The sequence below is a fragment of the Mchenga conophoros genome, linkage group LG4 (assembly GCF_057382185.1).
Source record: "Mchenga conophoros isolate Kocher_MC1m ecotype Shallow Benthic linkage group LG4, M_conophoros_male_GT1.1, whole genome shotgun sequence".
NCBI lineage: Eukaryota > Metazoa > Chordata > Actinopteri > Cichliformes > Cichlidae > Mchenga > Mchenga conophoros.
The window spans coordinates 7,458,058-7,475,250 of record NC_140529.1 but is presented as its reverse complement, the minus strand read 5'-3'; the positions used below and the strand labels follow the sequence as shown (position 1 = coordinate 7,475,250).

The window sequence follows — 17,193 nt, the reverse complement described above, 5'->3', positions numbered from 1 at the left end:
TGTGGGAGCCCCGTCAAAAACCTGTCAATGATGCTAGCAGTGTCCAAGGGTTCTTTTTTTTCTCTTTCTTTTCGATCATCTTATATATATTCTCTTAATATGATGTCATCTAATCTATTTCTGGTTTTATCAAACAGCCACTGTGCCTTTAGAAGCAGTGACAAACCAGCAGGTGATATAAAACACATTATTTTATATACAGTCTGTGAAACGTGATGGTTCTGCTTCCTTATCCGTTCTGCCCACATTTAGCCTGTGAAGGTTCCTCAATCAATCAGGAAGGAATTTTGGAGGCTGTCTTTGTGCTCTTTTCCTTGTTGTCTTGTGTCTAACATGGGTATCTAAAAACAAAAAAAGTGATAATTAAACATGAACAATATCCAGCTCTCCATGTGGGTCTGAGTCTGGTTTAATCTCTTGATCCTATGCCCTTCTCTCTCTATCCTCTTCATTTTCTGCCTGCTCTCAGTTGTCTGAGTTCAGTAAAGGCTTAACACATAACAAAGCAAAAATCTGTAGGCCCAATAACATCACTGCAGCAGTGCAGCTTGTTATAATGACCTTGAATTCAGGGACTGTGCAGTCCTCCTGGTGAATGGATGCTGGGTATTTAACCTCTTGATTGCATAATGTGCTGAAATTGTTGTGCACAAACAAGAAGACAAAACATTTTAATCCTCATATATGCAAATATAAATTCCAACATTACACATTATTCAACATTTTGTGGCTTTTCTTCACTTATGCACTGAATTATCGTTTATTCTGTAAAATAAAACACAGTCAACTTGACAGCACATTTACAGTGCTGTGCCAAAATGTTGGCTCACTTGTAATTTCTGAAGCTCACCAAAGCCTCATCAGAAATTGCACAGTAGAAATTAGTTACTGCTAGTTACAATAAATCAAGCATGCGTCTGCGTAGATACTATAAAATCGTAGACTGTATATAAAAATGGACACCTTTTTTGTGAACCCTCAAAATAAATGTTTTGCCATCACCATCTTGGTGTGTGTTGAAATCAGATGTGGTTATTTAGGGGCCGACCTAACTGAGGCATTACATCCTAGTAACCTAATGTTGTTGATCACATGATAAAGCTTAGTCCCCGTTGTCCTTTTTTGACTTTAAAACAGACTTTGATTGACAAAATCATGTTGTATTTTAAAAGAAACGACCATATGGGGAAAGTGTACTGAGAGCAAAGGGAGCTAAAGGCTTGTCTTATCCAGTCGTTAAGTCTGACGTCACTAGCCGTGTCTGGGTCTAAACTCCGCTGCAGGTCCATATATCAAACGATCACTGTGGCATTACTGAGAGTTGAAAAACTGTCTAAAGTCTTTCATCTTTAATAAAATGATCAGCGTTCTGCTCTACCAGGTGTAACAATTGAGTTTAGCATCCAGGCATCCATGAAAACGGAATTTATGACATTTAACGGAGTTAGAAGTTAGCAGGAAGTTAGCTCGCTAGCTTCTATCTAAATATAATATAGCATGTCCTGACTGCAGGGTTTTGGAAACAAATTAAAACGTACAGCTCTGCTATCACTTCCAACATAAATGAAGACAGAAAAGTAAACAGCAGTGACGTTTGTAGGGTTACTGAAGTTGGGCTAGCTGGTATATAATGATGTGCTACGTGACCGCTAGCAACACAGTAGTGATGGTAAATTTGATTCTTTTTACTGAATCTAGTGTTAATGAGTCACTCACCAAAGTGAATCGGGTGTTTTGAGTCATTTGATTCACTGAGTCAGTTGACCACAGAGTGCAAAAATTTTACATTTTCACTCAAACTTAATTTGTTTCCCTTTTCATGTAAATCCCACTGCTAACATGAATGATTAAAAAAAACAACTATTTTATAGAGAACAAAGAGCAAAAACATTTCTAAAATTAAGCAATTTCTTATCAAAATTGCTTAATAAACATTTATTTTGTTTATTTGTATTTTATTAGTATTTTCCTTAAGTGTGTCAAATATATATTTTCTCATCTAAATGTCCACTGCGCTGTGAGCCAGGGGGCGGTAATGCGCCTTAACATTGGTTGCCAACCAAGAAGAAGAAGAAGCTGTGAGCCGTACCGGAAACCCGATCGGTACCCCGCATGCGCGAAAGGTGTCTACTTCCGGTCGAAGCATTTTACGATAGTTACAGGTCAGAGTATCTGTTAAGATGTTAAGAATAACAAGTATCTCTTAACATGTTTCCGATAATGAAACATTTAATATAATGTAGACAAAAATAAAAAAATTAAAAGATAGTGACAGATCGGGACTCCCGATCCTTACTGCGCATGTGCAAAGTCAGACCGTACAAATCGGGTCTACCCGATCCGTACCGCGCATGTGCAGGGGTTTTCTTCTTCTTCTGTTCGTTTAATGGCAGTGTACTCCCCAGTGTACGAGGATATCGCCACCTGCTGACTGAGCGAATGAACCCTATTGTAAACTGAATTAGCGTCATTACAAATGTGTGTTAAATTTGATTTAGTGATAATCGAGTGTGTTTATGCTTGTCTGTGTGGAGAGGATTGTTGGAAAAGTGATGATAATGTCCGCTATCACTGTCAATTGCCAGTAAACACTTCATCTGGCTGCTGAATCTTCACGTGACATATTATAAAGTCTGTATTATTAACTCTGTCATTAGGCACCATTCTTCTTATTTTACGGCGCTGTTGTTCAATTGGGGAACGCTTTCTGTTGAGGAGAAAAGCAAAAATTTGTTGCGGATACGGATTATTCATTGTTTAAATGTCCTGGTAGTCGAAAAGGAGGCAGAGCTGCAGAGAAATGCTAGGAGCTAACTGGGCGCTAACCATATCATTCAAATATATTGAATGTCGCAATGTTGGCAAAGAGAGGAAGTGACGTAAGATTTGCGCATGCGGGGTACCGATCGGGTTTCCGGTACGGATCGGGTAGTGACAGGGTTTTTTTTTTTTTTTTTTTTTTTAAATACTTTAATTAAATTTATGCACATATTACAATCTCTCGTTGGGAGACAACATTTGTGCAACAACATCTTGAAAAGGTTGAATAAGAAATCAAACGAAAAAAAACAAAACAAACAAAACAAACAAAAAAAACAAAACAAAAAAAAACACATATATACATATACATAAATATATGAAGGCCATTTTTATGACATATAACAGTTTCCTTTCTGCGAACACTTTAACATACATGTGGCTTACTTAGTACACCAAAAACACAATCATTAAAAGGATAGAGATTGAGTCCCATTGTCGCATATCAAAGCAGCCTCTTTACATGAATCCCTCAGTAATTCTAAAGATGACAAAAAAGATTTTAATTCAATTTTCAATACAGTTAGGGAAGGTCTTTTACTTTTCCATTTGCATTTGTGTATGTGGTATTTGCCCATAATTATCACCACCTTGTGTAGCATGGACAGTTCCTTAGATGGATCACCATTATTATATAAAACTTGTGTTAGAGTCAGTGGGGTCATCCCATCTATTCTTATACTCAACCAGTCTACTAGATCTTGCCAAAAGTCAGTTGTTACTGAGCAGGAAAAAAACAAATGATCAATACTTTCCGCATTTTGTGAACAAAATCCACATGGCTCTACCTCAAACCCAAACCTTTTTTTAAGCATTTCAGCTGCTGGGTAATATCCATTAATTATTTTAAATTGCATTTCTTTGACTTTGGGGGGGATAGGCCATTTTAAAAAGTGCGTATATTTGTTCGTTATTTTAATATTACTCCCTTTTAGTTTTGTGTTACTGTTAAAGTCGTGAAATAATTTGTTTTTAAATATCTTGTTCATGGTTTTATTATTACAGTTTTTATCCGTCAAAGGAATCTGGTTTAGATGTAAAGAAGGTAGACTAATTTGTGCCTTAGAGTAATACAAATAACCTTGAATCAAACTCAACAGAGGTAAGGGGGGGTAGTGACAGGGTGAGTGAGTGATTCGTTTGCTCGCTCTATGATTCAACACAGGAGGGAGGGGGTTAGCGAGTCCTGAGTGATTCGTTCGCTCTTTGATTCAGCACAGGAGGGAGGGGGTTAGCGAGTCCTGAGTGATTCGCTTATGCTTACGATTCAGCACAGGAAGGGAGGGGGTGAGTAGCTCAAATGTGCTGTTAGCATGTTAGCAGCGCGATGCTACTGTGAACCGAGGAGATATTTTCTTGATGTGAGCTTCTACTCAGGGGTTTTTCTTCCAGGTCAGAGCAGAAATGCTTTTGTTACGAAACTGGCTGTTGTTTTTCCCCCTCACAATTTTAATTATAAGCTAGATATATTTCTCCTAATGGAATTAGTTTGCTAACAGCAACAGGGATGAGTCAGTGAGTCAGTTGGGCTTGTGAATCATGATTCACGAGTCAGTAAAGTGATTCTCGATTATTGAACGATTCGTTCACGAATCGAACATCACTAGTGAGTAGCTCAAATGTGGTGTTAGCATGTTAGCAGCGCGATGCTACTGTGAACCGAGGAGCTATTTTCTTGATGTGAGCTTCTACTTAGGGGTTTTTCTTCCAGTTCCGAGCAGAAATGCTTTTGTTACGAAACTGGCTGTTGTTTCCCCCCCCACAATTTTAATTATAAGCTAGATATATTTCTACTAATGGAATTAGTTTGCTAACAGCAACAGGGGTGAGTCAGTTGGGCTTGTGAATCATGATTCACGAGTCAGTAAAGTGATTCTCGAGTACTGAACGATTCGTTCACGAATCGAACATCACTACGACACAGCTATGTTAGCATAATATAAACAAGCTAACTTTTTTTCCACTCGATAAAAGTTAACGTGAGTGTTCTCGGTGGTCAGGAACAAATGTAATCGCATGGCAGGATGCTGTAACTTCAGCCAGGAGAACAACTGAGATAATCCATCCACAATACGAGGTTAGTCGTTCATAAACTGCTGCATGGGCTGGGCTGTAGCTACATCCTAAGGTTTTAAAAACTGAGCTTAAATAAATGATTAGCGGTAATAAAAGCCGAGGGAGGTCAACAGTGATCACTGACTGTTTTAGGAGCTTTTTGAGATCAAATAGAAGAAAATACATAACATTAAAAATGTTAACAACACAAAAGCCATATTAAACGCAGACTACTTTAGGCCCGGAAGTAGGATTCGCCACGCCATCACTTAATGACCGGATAGACTTTTTTACAATCTTAACTATTTTTTATATCCACAGTATTTGGCCCCCTGCCGGTCATGAAAAAGAATGGCAGTTTAAGGAGCTTCCACAAAGGCTTGTCTTTTCAGAACTGTAAGCTGCATCTGTCTTGCAAGGCCCAGGAAATGAACCTTGTAGACCTCCAGAGTTTTCCTCTGTGATTTATGAGCCTTAAGTAAATTAACATGTTGTACTTCTCCTCTCTAATTTATCTAGTATAAGAATTAATGACTGCAACAATTTCTAGAAGTTCTTATCAGTTGTTATATTGATGCTAATAGGGGCTAAATTTGCAAGTAGTCACTAGCATTGCTAGCTAAAGAAGCTGTAGAAACAGCTGACTCTTTGTATTAAAGTAATAATTAATTAATAAATAGCCCAAGTGAATTTTCATAGTTAAATCTGCACTTATCCTTACTTGTGTGCTTCTTTACTTACTTAATAAAGAAACGCACAAAAATATACACAGAGACACACACGCAATATTCTCAAAATGTTAAAAGTCTTTATATAATATTTAAGTCGGTAAAAGGGACAGATGGAGCGATGCCTAGGAAACCAGAGGGAGGGTGGACAGAGAGAGAAACACCATGACAAACATCAGACGAGTTCAGTGAGAGAGAGAAAGCGTTTGGCGATTGGAGAGGATTAGAGGATTATTAACGCAGCTGACTGCACTGGAAGGCTCCATCAGCATCATCGTCGTCCTGTCTTTGGTTCTCTCGCTCCTTCCTTCCTCTGCCTGTTGTCTCAGCATCATCCATCAAAGCCGAGGGCATGTACAAGTTGAGGAGCTAGCATGGATATATTTTGGCTCTTCAGCAGCAGAAGGGGTGAGTCAGGTATCCATTGTCAAAATAACTGATAAAAAATATCCCACTTGTTAAACTTTAACTTTATTGATCCTCTTTGTTTGCTGTCTTTATTTTCTTATTTTTTTACCATGGAAAATGTTTTATTTTGGAGATTGTTTTTCCAAAATAAGCATTAGAAAACTACATGCTAACAAATAAAAAAAAAAATTGATACAGTAAAAAAATAGCAGTTTCATCAGACTGGCTGAATTCATTCATGATCTGATTATGCAGCTATATCTGGATGAGGCATGGAGAGACGAGATAAAGACGTATCCCTGTAGTCCTACAGCCTGTTAGGTAAAACTGTCCTTTGGAGATTTACAGAAAAAAAAATGAAGAAAGTCATGTTTATCATGTCGTAGCTTTTCAGAACTTTTATGCTCATTGTTTTAATTTCTAAGCATACAAATTCAACTGTCATAAACTGTGCCTTCATTTGCAGGAGGCAGAATTGATATAACAAACTGTACAGTATACTGATGAGTACAGTGGAACAATTAACAGCTAATGATCCAAACATTTCTGTCAGGACAAGTAGGGACCCAAACAAACAAAAAACCAGATAAAACTTGTAAGTTTTTGTGTGCAACTTTACATTTTCTTCTCTTTTTTAAATTCACTCTGTTACAGTTCTCTTTTTTCTCGCCTCTATTCTTAAAGGTGTTTTATAAATATAGCTTACTACTTCCACAAAAGCCATAATTTCTTTGGTACTGTTTCCATGTGTGCATGTTATTCTGTCTTTAATAAAACCTGCGGATAGGGTGAAAGTGAACTCAGTGATTTATTGGCTGGAAAATTGGCAAAAAGCCTTAGAAACTATGATTCTTACAAGTTTGGTGTGAATTATCAACATATATAATATGTTATCGATATATAGTAAGTACTGTATAAAAATTTGAACTATCATGTCACATTTGACCTTTAAACTCCCCTTCAAGGTCAACAGACTGATCCTAACGCCAAAGCGATAATAATGATAATATAGAGCTTTTAAAACGATGTTTCCTACTGCCACTATATGAATTGACCACATACAGGCATATAGGGATACACAGGGATTCTCAATATCACATTATGGTTTGCGTCCATAACCTCTGACCTCACTTTGACATGTCACATCTGCCTTTTTTCCAAGTTGACCCCAAAATGTGTCACATGTTTAAAGAAAGCATTATCAGGTTATCAGTTACAAATGTACTAACTAGGCACTCTCAAGTTATTCATGTCCAGTTATTTACAAATCAGCACATATTATCTATTGATCCTACATAATGCTTATATATATATAAAAAAACAATACAATTCCCTTAAAAGTAAATGCTGTCCAGACAGTGAGCTACCTTGGTGGAGGTTTGTGCTCTCGGAGTGCTTCTCCACGGCAGCCTGAGCTGATTACAGCATGAATAAGGGAGAACTGGATCAGGGGGGTTGTTTCATGAAGCTCACAGATATCTGTAAGCTTTATCAGTTAAAGAAAATGATTTTAAATTCATTTCTGGATTTAACAGCGAGCCAGTGAAGACTACACTATTATTAGTACTGAGTATAGTATTATATTCTGATATAGAAAATATATTCTGTTTCTTTCTATTGCCAGTTACTTTGGCCGCTTTGACATGGACTGCGAGGTTTGGGAAAAAGAACAGCAGAATTAAACTCCCGCCCTTCAGTGAGCTTTCTGCTTCTTAAAATCTCCTGACCCTCCTTCAGCTGTCCTGGGAAATATGAATCTTCTTTCCACAACACATCTCTTCTTCCTTCTTGCCATTTACTCCCCGCAGTCCCTTCTCCCATGTATTCAGTGCTCAAAGTTGTGTCCACACAAGTGCATTTGTTATGAGCATGCTGACCTGGTGGACTGCCGCGACCGTGGGTTTGAGCACGTTCCCAGGGGTCTCCCGCACGGCACGTGGCTGCTGGAGCTAGGAAGAAACAATCTGAGTGTGATAGGCACTCAAGCCTTCAAAGGACTGTGGTCCTTACGGGTGCTGGTGCTCACCAACAGCCAGATAGAGGAAATCCAACCACAGGTAAGAACAAAGTGGTGGAAAAACTATTTATGCATCTGAAAATGTTGCACAATTACAGTTGTAAGGATAATACGAAGACGTATTTTAGAGATTTAATATGTAACTAAAGCAAATTATCACAAGCATGGAAAACACTCCAGGGTTGGGTTGGCTGCTCTCCGGTTACTCTGGCTTCCTCCCAACGGCCAAAGGCAAGTAAGTTAGCTTAACTGGAGATCCCAAATTGGCATTAGGTGTGAATGTGAGTGTGGGTGGTTGTCTGTGTCTAAGTGAAAGCTCTGAAACAGGCTGGTGCTGGTCCAGGATGTACGCTGCCTCTTTGCCTGTGACTGACTATCTGTCTGCAGCTCACAGATAGATAGAAAATAAATTGCAACTTTGTATTTGTATAGAAATCGACTTGTATATATAAAAAAATAATACTTTATATTTAAAAAACACATTTACAGAAAATAACAGAAATGAGAGACATGGACTGCAAGGAAATGTGTTTACCACTACATCACTGCCAGTCACTGATATGTCATATAAAAACTGAATCTGTCACGGTCGCGCTGGCAGACCGTGGGGATGTGGGGAAATTAGAACCCAAAGGCAGGGCTCTTCGATGCAAAGCAGTGTGTTTATTTACAGTGAAGTAAACTGACACAGTGCATTCCCGACTCCGTGCTGTGTCCTCTTCCCAGAGTAGTGCCCAGTGTGTCTGCGCTCGGCAGTGTTCGAGCACCCCGTGCTCACTGCCCTCTCGACTCCACACACCACCTGAGAAATAACAAAAAGGCAGCTGTCAGAACACACCACAATTGCGGCAGACTAACCTTCTCTAACTGACAAAGAGACTAACGTGAAGTCACTCAATGATCCAGCGTTGAGAAGCACTCAGCCACACTGCTATGTAGCTCCCCTAACGATCCTTATCAGCTGCAGGTGTGTGTGTTACTCCTCCTCGGGTGTGGCCAGCCTCCCAACAGGACACACCCACTAGGCCTGGTGGTCCAGGAAAACCAGGACATCACACACACGCACACACATACACAATACAAAGGGAAACCAGGGGCACAAGCACCACACAAAATCATGGTACACACAGCAACAAATAAACAAGTTCAAAACTGCTCATGGACCCTCAGACCCAGGTCCCTGACAGTAGGAAAGTTGAAACAGCACACCTAATTGATGCTTTTTGTCTTTGAATAGGCATTTTTCTCATTGTCCTTTCTGGAGAAACTGGATCTCAGTTGGAACAAATTAAAAACTCTCCCTGTGGACTTCTCATCCAGTCTGCCTGCTCTCAAAGAACTGCGACTGGAGCACAACATCTTGCATTATCTATCTGGATACAGGTACATGGCTATCTGTGGGTCATCAGAGTGCCGTGAAACTCCATCTCACTTTTCCATCAGCTTCCATATTTCTGTTTATCGTCTGGCTTAACAGGAATATGTTTAAAGTGATCCAAAAGACCAGGAGCTGTCTTAATAATAATAATGGACTGGATTTATATAGCGAATACAGTTACAGACAGTAGCATTCAGCACAGAGCTTCTCTCTGCCTGTCTCTCACAGTATCTTCTCACTGTCTCACGCTCTCGTTGTCTCTCTGCTGCCAGCCTGGAGTTTCTGGACAACATGGAAAAGCTGGACCTGAGTTATAACAAACTGGTGTCTGTTGGCCCCGGCGTGTTCAGAGGCCTCTCCCGGCTCAGACAACTCTATCTACACAACAACAAACTGACTGTGGTGCAGCATGGGAGCCTGGACATGCTGCCTGGACTGGAGGTGAACAGACTTTTTTTTAAATGGGTAAATAAACTGGTACCTCAAAGTTTTTTTTTGATTGTGGACTGTTGTAGATTTAGCCTCTAAAAAGTATAATAATGTAAATGAATCTTATTTCATGTCTTAATTCATCTGCACGTAAGACAGCTAGTGTTTTGGTACACTGAATAATGATAAGTTTGAAATTTATCATTAGTTATAAAGTATAAAGTACTATGATATCTCTACCTATTAATGCACACTTTAATGTGCTGCTTTGGAAGAATTGTCTAATTATTGTAAGAAGAAGTGGCTCAAAAACAGATCCCTGTGGCACACCATTTTCGATGACTTCATTATTCTGTATGTCTGCCTTTCTAATTAGTACCTGTTTGTCTGTCTTCCTAGGTACTCCAGCTGAGCAACAACAACATCTCTCAGATAGATACTGATGCCCTGGCACCTCTGTACAGCCTGGCTGTTCTTGATCTGGAGGGAAACAACCTGCATAACCTCAAATTTAAGACCTTCATCAGCCTTCATACAACAGCAACACACATACAGCTGTCAGGTCTGCAGAAATACTTTAATTCTATTTCATTCATTGTTCTCCATGTCAGAAACTGACGGAACAGACTGAAATATGTTTAAAACGTTTGGACTGATTATCATGCAATATAAAATAGATGATGTTGATCAACACCCCCTCTTCTACAATCAAGTTCTGACTCAACACTCTGACACACAATTTTAAGGTTTGCATTCTTTGTTTAATTGAACTCTGTATACCTGCCTTCCTTCTTTCCCTGCCAGGGAACCCTTGGAGCTGTGACTGTGAGCTGCATCGTGTTTTCAGTAAGATCCTACACGTCCGGCACCTCCACATTGACGACTACCGCAACGTGACATGCCAGGACCCTCCGCAGCTGATGGGGGCTTCGTTGGCCTGGGTAGACAGCCAACTCTGCGTGGCTGAGACCGCTACTGTACTCGTCATCACTGTCACTATGCTTGTCACCGTGGTGGCCGCTCTGGTGATGGCGGAAAGGAACAGGAAGAGGAACCGAGGGAAGAACTGGGACACCGAGTCACAGACGCAAACTCACAGCCCTCCATCCTGAGGCAAAATTAGTGAGAGGATAAGCAGATGTTTCTGGCTCCTCTGGTTACAAAAATGCTTTTAGCACACACTTCCTGACTGCTGCCACAAATGGATCGTACTTGATTTCTTTTTCCTTTCAAAAAGTGAAAAACAGAGTTGGAATTAAAACTGAAGAAGACCTGGAGTATCTGTTCAAATTTAATATTGCAGCTGTGATCTGCTGCTACCAGTGAACTGCTGTAAAAATGTGGTTCTTTCGATGAATTTTTAAGAACGACCATTGTCAGCAATGGGATTTTTCGCAATAAAAGCCATACTTTGGTAAAGACCAAAGGCCAATACACATAATGTGGAGTTTGAAGAGTAAAAAAATGTCTGACTTGTATTAACAGTTGCCGAGGTTTCATTCACCTGTAGTCTCTTGAAGTCACCAAATGTCAGATTGACTGTCTGCGGTCTCTTGTCACACATCACTGTGAATCGCTCCCTGTGTGGATACAGCTGAATGTTCACACATAATCTGACTTCTGTTGTGCTTTCTTTCTTTCCCTTTCACTGATCTCGTTTCCACCTATTTTATAATACCTACGCTAATTTGAGCTTTTCCTTAATCTCACGGGATCACCACAGCAGGCAGCTGTCGTAGATGTTTAATTTAGCAGGTTTTTACACCCTCTCTTATGCAACACCCAAGGGAAGTCTGTTCACTCACAAAACACATCTTTGCATGTCTGTAACTCATAATGTAAAATAGAAAATTGCAAATAAATTATTTAATATTTAATAGAAGGTTTCTTGAATATACTCTTTGTTCTTTGTAGTTTATCACCATAGAAGCCCCAGGAATGTCTGAACCTATTGATTGACAGTCAGACCGAGAGTCAGCAATAGAGATAGAGGGGGTCATGAGGACCATATGTGTCTGTACTCCACAGGGGATTAGTGCAGGACTGATGGAGGGAAAGAGAAGGACAAAGTCCCACAGAGGTCAAAGATGTCAAGATGATTACTGCTGATCTGCAATACAGTTATTAACTGTGAGTGTGTGTGTTGGAGGTATTAAACAGGCAGAGAAAGAGAGCCGTCTGGCCTCCAGCAGTAGACTGCCCTCCTTTCATCCATCTCTTCTTTAATTGTTGTGTTTTTCTGTCCTTTTGAAAAATCTTTTAGTAATGAAACTATTAGGACCAGTATTGGGAACTTTGTCACAGTTTCCAGCAAACAGGGTTGAAACCCAAACCTCACCTCTGATTAAAGCTGATCGTGGTACTGTGCCAAAAACAGAATGGTGGACAGATGGATGTCAGTCTTATTTCCAAGCAGAGTAGAAGTTGGGTTTGACTTGGCTTACAACTCGAGAAATACACATCAGATTATTGCAAAGAAGGATTAAAGTGTTCACCTTTGTTTTTTCTCAAAAAACAACAACTAATATGCGTAGAACTGATGGTGATCAGACGTCAGTCGTCTCCATGTACACAGACTAGTATTACTGGAGCCTGTTTTAGGAAAAGAAATGACACTGTGAAGCTATTGATGATTTAATATTTCTAAATTCTGCATCGTGTGATTATGCTCGCTCTGTCTGAGATGTCAGCATCATAAACTCAGGAATGCTGCTGCTCTTATGTGCGGTTAGTTAGTTTAACAAGATAAGAAGTGGGCCGAACACTGTTTGAAACATCAGATATCTGCTTGTTCTTTTTATTGAGAAACGTTAAAATGTTTTACATTTTGTTTATTCTCATTACCAAATAGATAATAGAAAACAGTTACTGAAAACAAATTCTTAGTGATATTGAAAATATATGTCAAACTGACACTGTGATAATGTCCCTAGTGTCGTTTCATCTTTAATTTTAGTAATATTTTCCAATATGTTTGCTAGGGTGCAGCTTTAATTTCAAAATGAGAAATTTGGGTTTAATAAGCAGCTAGCCCCACAGTTTGGTCTACTGATCCAGCACTGAGCTTATTGTTAGCCTCTGTGACTGTACAGCTCTCTACAAATATTCAGTGGACTTAGACTGATAATAATTGATAATAGTTATTAATAATATCGAGCAAGCTAAAGTGGAACCAGACCAGTTTGGAGTTAGCAGAACATGAATTTCTCCAGTTTAGGTACATGCTAACTGCTTGCACTTCAAACCAAGCGAATGTTTAGCTGCTAAGTGAGCAACAGCAATTTAGGTTTTCTGAATTATTCTTAACTGAACCGAGCCCAGGCATGTTTACTCTGTTTATTCTTTGAAACACTCAGATCATGACAAATGCACTGCAGTATTTTCCAAATTCCAAAGAAAAGAGCAGCTTTTTCACCCCACAAGATATAATTTTTCTAATTTGAATTCTTTTGAATAAGTAATGGAAGCTCTGCAGGAGCTGTCTAATGTCTGGTATATGGTGCTTTGTTTAGCTGTGTGGAGGGTTTTCAACAGTGCAGTGAATGGGGCACTATTTATAAAGTTTAGTTTCTCTTTATACAGCCATGGTTATCGACCAAACTGTCTGCTTACATACACATTATTCCAAATATCACCCCACCATCTAACCCCTGATGACAATTAAAAACACTGGTGACTGCCCGTGCTACCCCACAGCCTCCTTGTAGATGGACTCGTGTTGTTTTTCCTGCGCATTACTGCCACCTCTGATCAAGTCAAACTCCAAGAGTGTTATGTTAAAAATTGAATAAATAAAGAGTGAATATGCAGTTATTAGCCCATTTGCTGTAGACCTGTTGTTGGTAGAAAACCCTGCAAAAAAACCCAGGAGGAATAAAGACACAATGAGACAAAATTACTTTCTGTGCTAAACATGTACACGGGTGAGCCGCTGAGAACAACTCACACCATGAACAGAGGCTTGGCATTTTTTATAGGCACAGATCACAGAGACCGTGAGAACAGGATAAGAAAATAATAAACAGATAAAATAAAACAACTCCATATATGGTGCTAGTCTAGTCAGCAGAGAGCTAGGAAAGATAAAACAATCTGAAACAATATGTCCTTGCTGGGAAAGTCTAAAAGGCACTTCTAAACTAATCTAAACACAGACAAAGGGCATCTTTGTACATTTAAAGAAGGTAAAGAAGCATAGAATCATTTTTCCTCTAACACCTGTAAAATCTAGAGCAATGAACTGATGAACCGACATCATACAGTCAACCTCTCTTTGACTTTTAGGTAACAGGTTTTAAAGCTGGAACAATAGGGATTAGAGTGAGATTCACTCCACATCTGACTGACAGAAAGGACGTGGCAGAGTGAATTTTGGGAGCTAATGATGATGTTTTATCTGCTGGATGACAGCTGCATTTAAAATGACATTCTAGGTGAACAGGATGTTCCTAATGTTCACTTCAATTCAATTTTATTTATACAGCACAAAAATCACAAGACAAGTGTCTCAAGGTGCTTTATATTGTAAGGCAGACCCGACAATAATACATAGAATATTGTAGGGTCTGCCTACATTATTGGACTGAATGAAACAAAATCAATACTTAGAGATGGTTATGAGATCGTTCTTTGTTAAGAGTTGATCAGTTTGGAACTCTCTGTGGGAGGGAGTGGAATAGACATTGCTGTACACATAGAGTTGCAGCAGTCGAGCAAAGGCATGATAGCTGTTTCCAGGTCCCTAAAATGTTGTGTTTGGTGTGATTTTGTTAAATTTCTGCTTCCATTGTATTTTTTATGGAAACACAATGAATACACTTTGTGCTCTTCCAGCATTTTTCTATTTGCTGGTGTTTTCCTAGGGTGCAGTGTGTTTAACAGTTCATATGATATATGAAGCTTAGTCATTTCCAGCTGTGCTCCACCCTCCTAGAAGCACATGTACAGTATGTTGTTGAGGATAACAGACTAATATGTATTAAAGAAAGTGACAAGTGGCTCAATGTCAGTGTAGGAGACCTAGGTACAGACACAAACCCAAAATCAATTGTCTTCTCTGGCATGCTGCTGGCAAGTGAGGGTGTGTCCATGATAGGAGTGAAGTATAGCTCGTGCCCTTCTGGGTAGCAACAAGCTGACCGGCTCTGCAACCCGGAGCATCACTCTGTCTCTGTTAGCCATCGCTCTGCAGCTCTGCTGGATCCTCCTGGATTAATTGCAACCGTGTGTGCATTTATTCTAGTGTAATTTTCTGGAGCTTGATAGCTTTTCTTCTTTAAGAAACATTTTAATATTTAAGATTCACTTTGTTCCTTCATCCCCAAATGTGCCAATAAAATCAATCATGTTCATTTTGAATCATTAAAACATTTGAAAACTATTTGTGCTGATTTTTGTTTTATGTGTTAAACTTACCGTCTATAGTAGCCTTTAAGCTCTTGATGTAGTGGCATGGTTTGCCCAGCAGATGGAGACACTGATATAGTGCAGATGCATCCTATGCATGGCTGTACGATGTTATTCTTTAATTAAAAGACCAGCAGGCCTGGGTGTGTTACTCTCAGGAACACTAGCACTCTCTGATTAAGGTAAACATATTTATAATTTATTAATGTACAGCTTGTTTCATTTCCCATCAGTCACAGCTGATAGATGAACACAGCACTGAAGTTGTTCCTGAGTTGTTCCTACACTAAGCCCATCAACACTCCCTCAAAACTCTAAATGTATAACCTGAGCATGTTCATAAAAAGAGTGTTGAACTGTGATAAGTTTTGTAATTTTACTATCACATCTGTTACTCTTCTGACAGATAAAACACATACACAATAATAATTATTTTATTACAAAGCACTTTGGTGGCCAGTAAGAGTAAAAATAGCACAAAGTGAATACCATCCCAGTGTCATACTTAAACTACAATCATATTTAAACTGGAAAAGCACCTCAGAGTGTGAATTCTTAAAGGACATTTTAATGTATTATTTTAATATCTTCCAGCAGATGCAGGAGGTGGCTATTGGTAAAGAATAGGCAGCGTGTTTGAGTTCAGTCTTTCTCACGCAGTCTAAAAATGAGAGCAATTATCAGGCGATAGAGGCAGATCCCAGTTTTAATGGTAAATATACTTTAACAAAGTTAGATTTGATCTCACTTTCAGATAGAGACTGCTGTTATTTGAAGGATGTGACGTGTGGGGAGAATAAAATAGACTAGTTAACATATCCCCATGAAACACTCCTTCATCTGATAATGCAGACTAAGGGGAAATATGAGGTTGTTCTTTATTGAATTAAATGAGCTGTTTTTTTCCAGCCCTGGGCTGAGTTGGATTAACAAAAGAAAGTGGATGGACAGATGTTAGCTTTATGTACTAATAAGAAGTCAAGCCCCCCAAAACGATTTATTACATTATAGTTTTATTATAATCATTGTAGTTTATTGTTACCTTCTTGTTATGTAATGCTGTTGTGAGCATTAAAGGATTACGGTCAGTACTCTTAACTCTGAAGCAGAACTCTCAGCTTTAGGAGATCAAAACTCTGTTGTGATATAAACATCCTCTGATTAGGAAAAAGGAAATGAGCACTTTATTGTGTTTGATAGTTCTGATGAACTTATGTGACCTCAAACTCTAAATAAAAGGCTGCAGTAATGCGTATGCACACAGAGCAGCTGCTGTCTCCCAGCGTAGCTTCAGTTGACACAGTTAGTGTGCTTGGTGCAGCGCTGCAGAGTGGGGAGCTGGTGCACAGGTGCGTGTTAATGCTTGTGAAGGTTGCGGTGAAGCGGAAGTCTGCACCTCTGAAGCTTCTCAGCAATCTGCCGCTCGCTCGTCTCACTCTGTGACCACATCCTGTGCTCTGCCGTTGCTCTCAACGCCTCCGTAAGCTGTCATGACCTGGTTTGTTCCTCACAAAACAACAGCTTCAACCTCCGTCTCTGGAGAGAGGAGAGTATTGATTTCCTGTTCCTACGAGCTGTGGTTGACTCACATTTTACACACATACTTCAATATGTATAGCCCTCCACCTACTGTGAAAAAAACACAGCTTTACTCACTGAGAATGGAAAAAGTGAATCTTGAACAGGTTTTACAGATAGGGGAACATGTCACAGTAAAAATAGCCCAATGTTTTTGAGTTGGAGTTCATAGAAAATGGAAAATATAAGGGTGAGTTCTCAGAAACCCAACAGATAACAGGCTGCTAAAAATAGTTCCCTGCTAGCCATGCAGTGTAGTGAAGGCTCAGACATAAATGAATAATACCTGAAACTGCACCTGATGAGTAACTGTATGTTGTACTGTCAGGTAGAACTGCCTCAGACTCATATATGAAAGAAATAAACAGTTGTGTGTT

At 39.3% G+C, this 17,193-nt stretch overlaps 1 protein-coding gene across 2 annotated transcripts; it reads left to right on the top strand.

Moving 5' to 3' along the window:
- The first annotated feature begins 4,897 nt into the window (after positions 1-4,897).
- LOC146575443 (uncharacterized) lies at positions 4,898-11,708 on the top strand. Of its 2 annotated transcripts, none has more exons than XM_085270156.1 (6): positions 4,898-6,008; positions 7,633-8,065; positions 9,263-9,408; positions 9,676-9,868; positions 10,232-10,394; positions 10,637-11,708. In XM_085270156.1, the coding sequence occupies exons 2-6, from the start codon at positions 7,760-7,762 to the stop codon at positions 10,942-10,944; spliced, it is 1,116 nt and encodes a 371-aa protein (XP_085126282.1). In that variant the 5' UTR covers positions 4,898-6,008; positions 7,633-7,759; the 3' UTR covers positions 10,945-11,708. The 2 variants fall into 2 exon arrangements, with proteins under 2 accessions (XP_085126282.1, XP_085126283.1); XM_085270157.1 differs by having other exon boundaries at positions 4,902-6,008; positions 9,676-9,844.
- Positions 11,709-17,193: the final 5,485 nt, after the last annotated feature.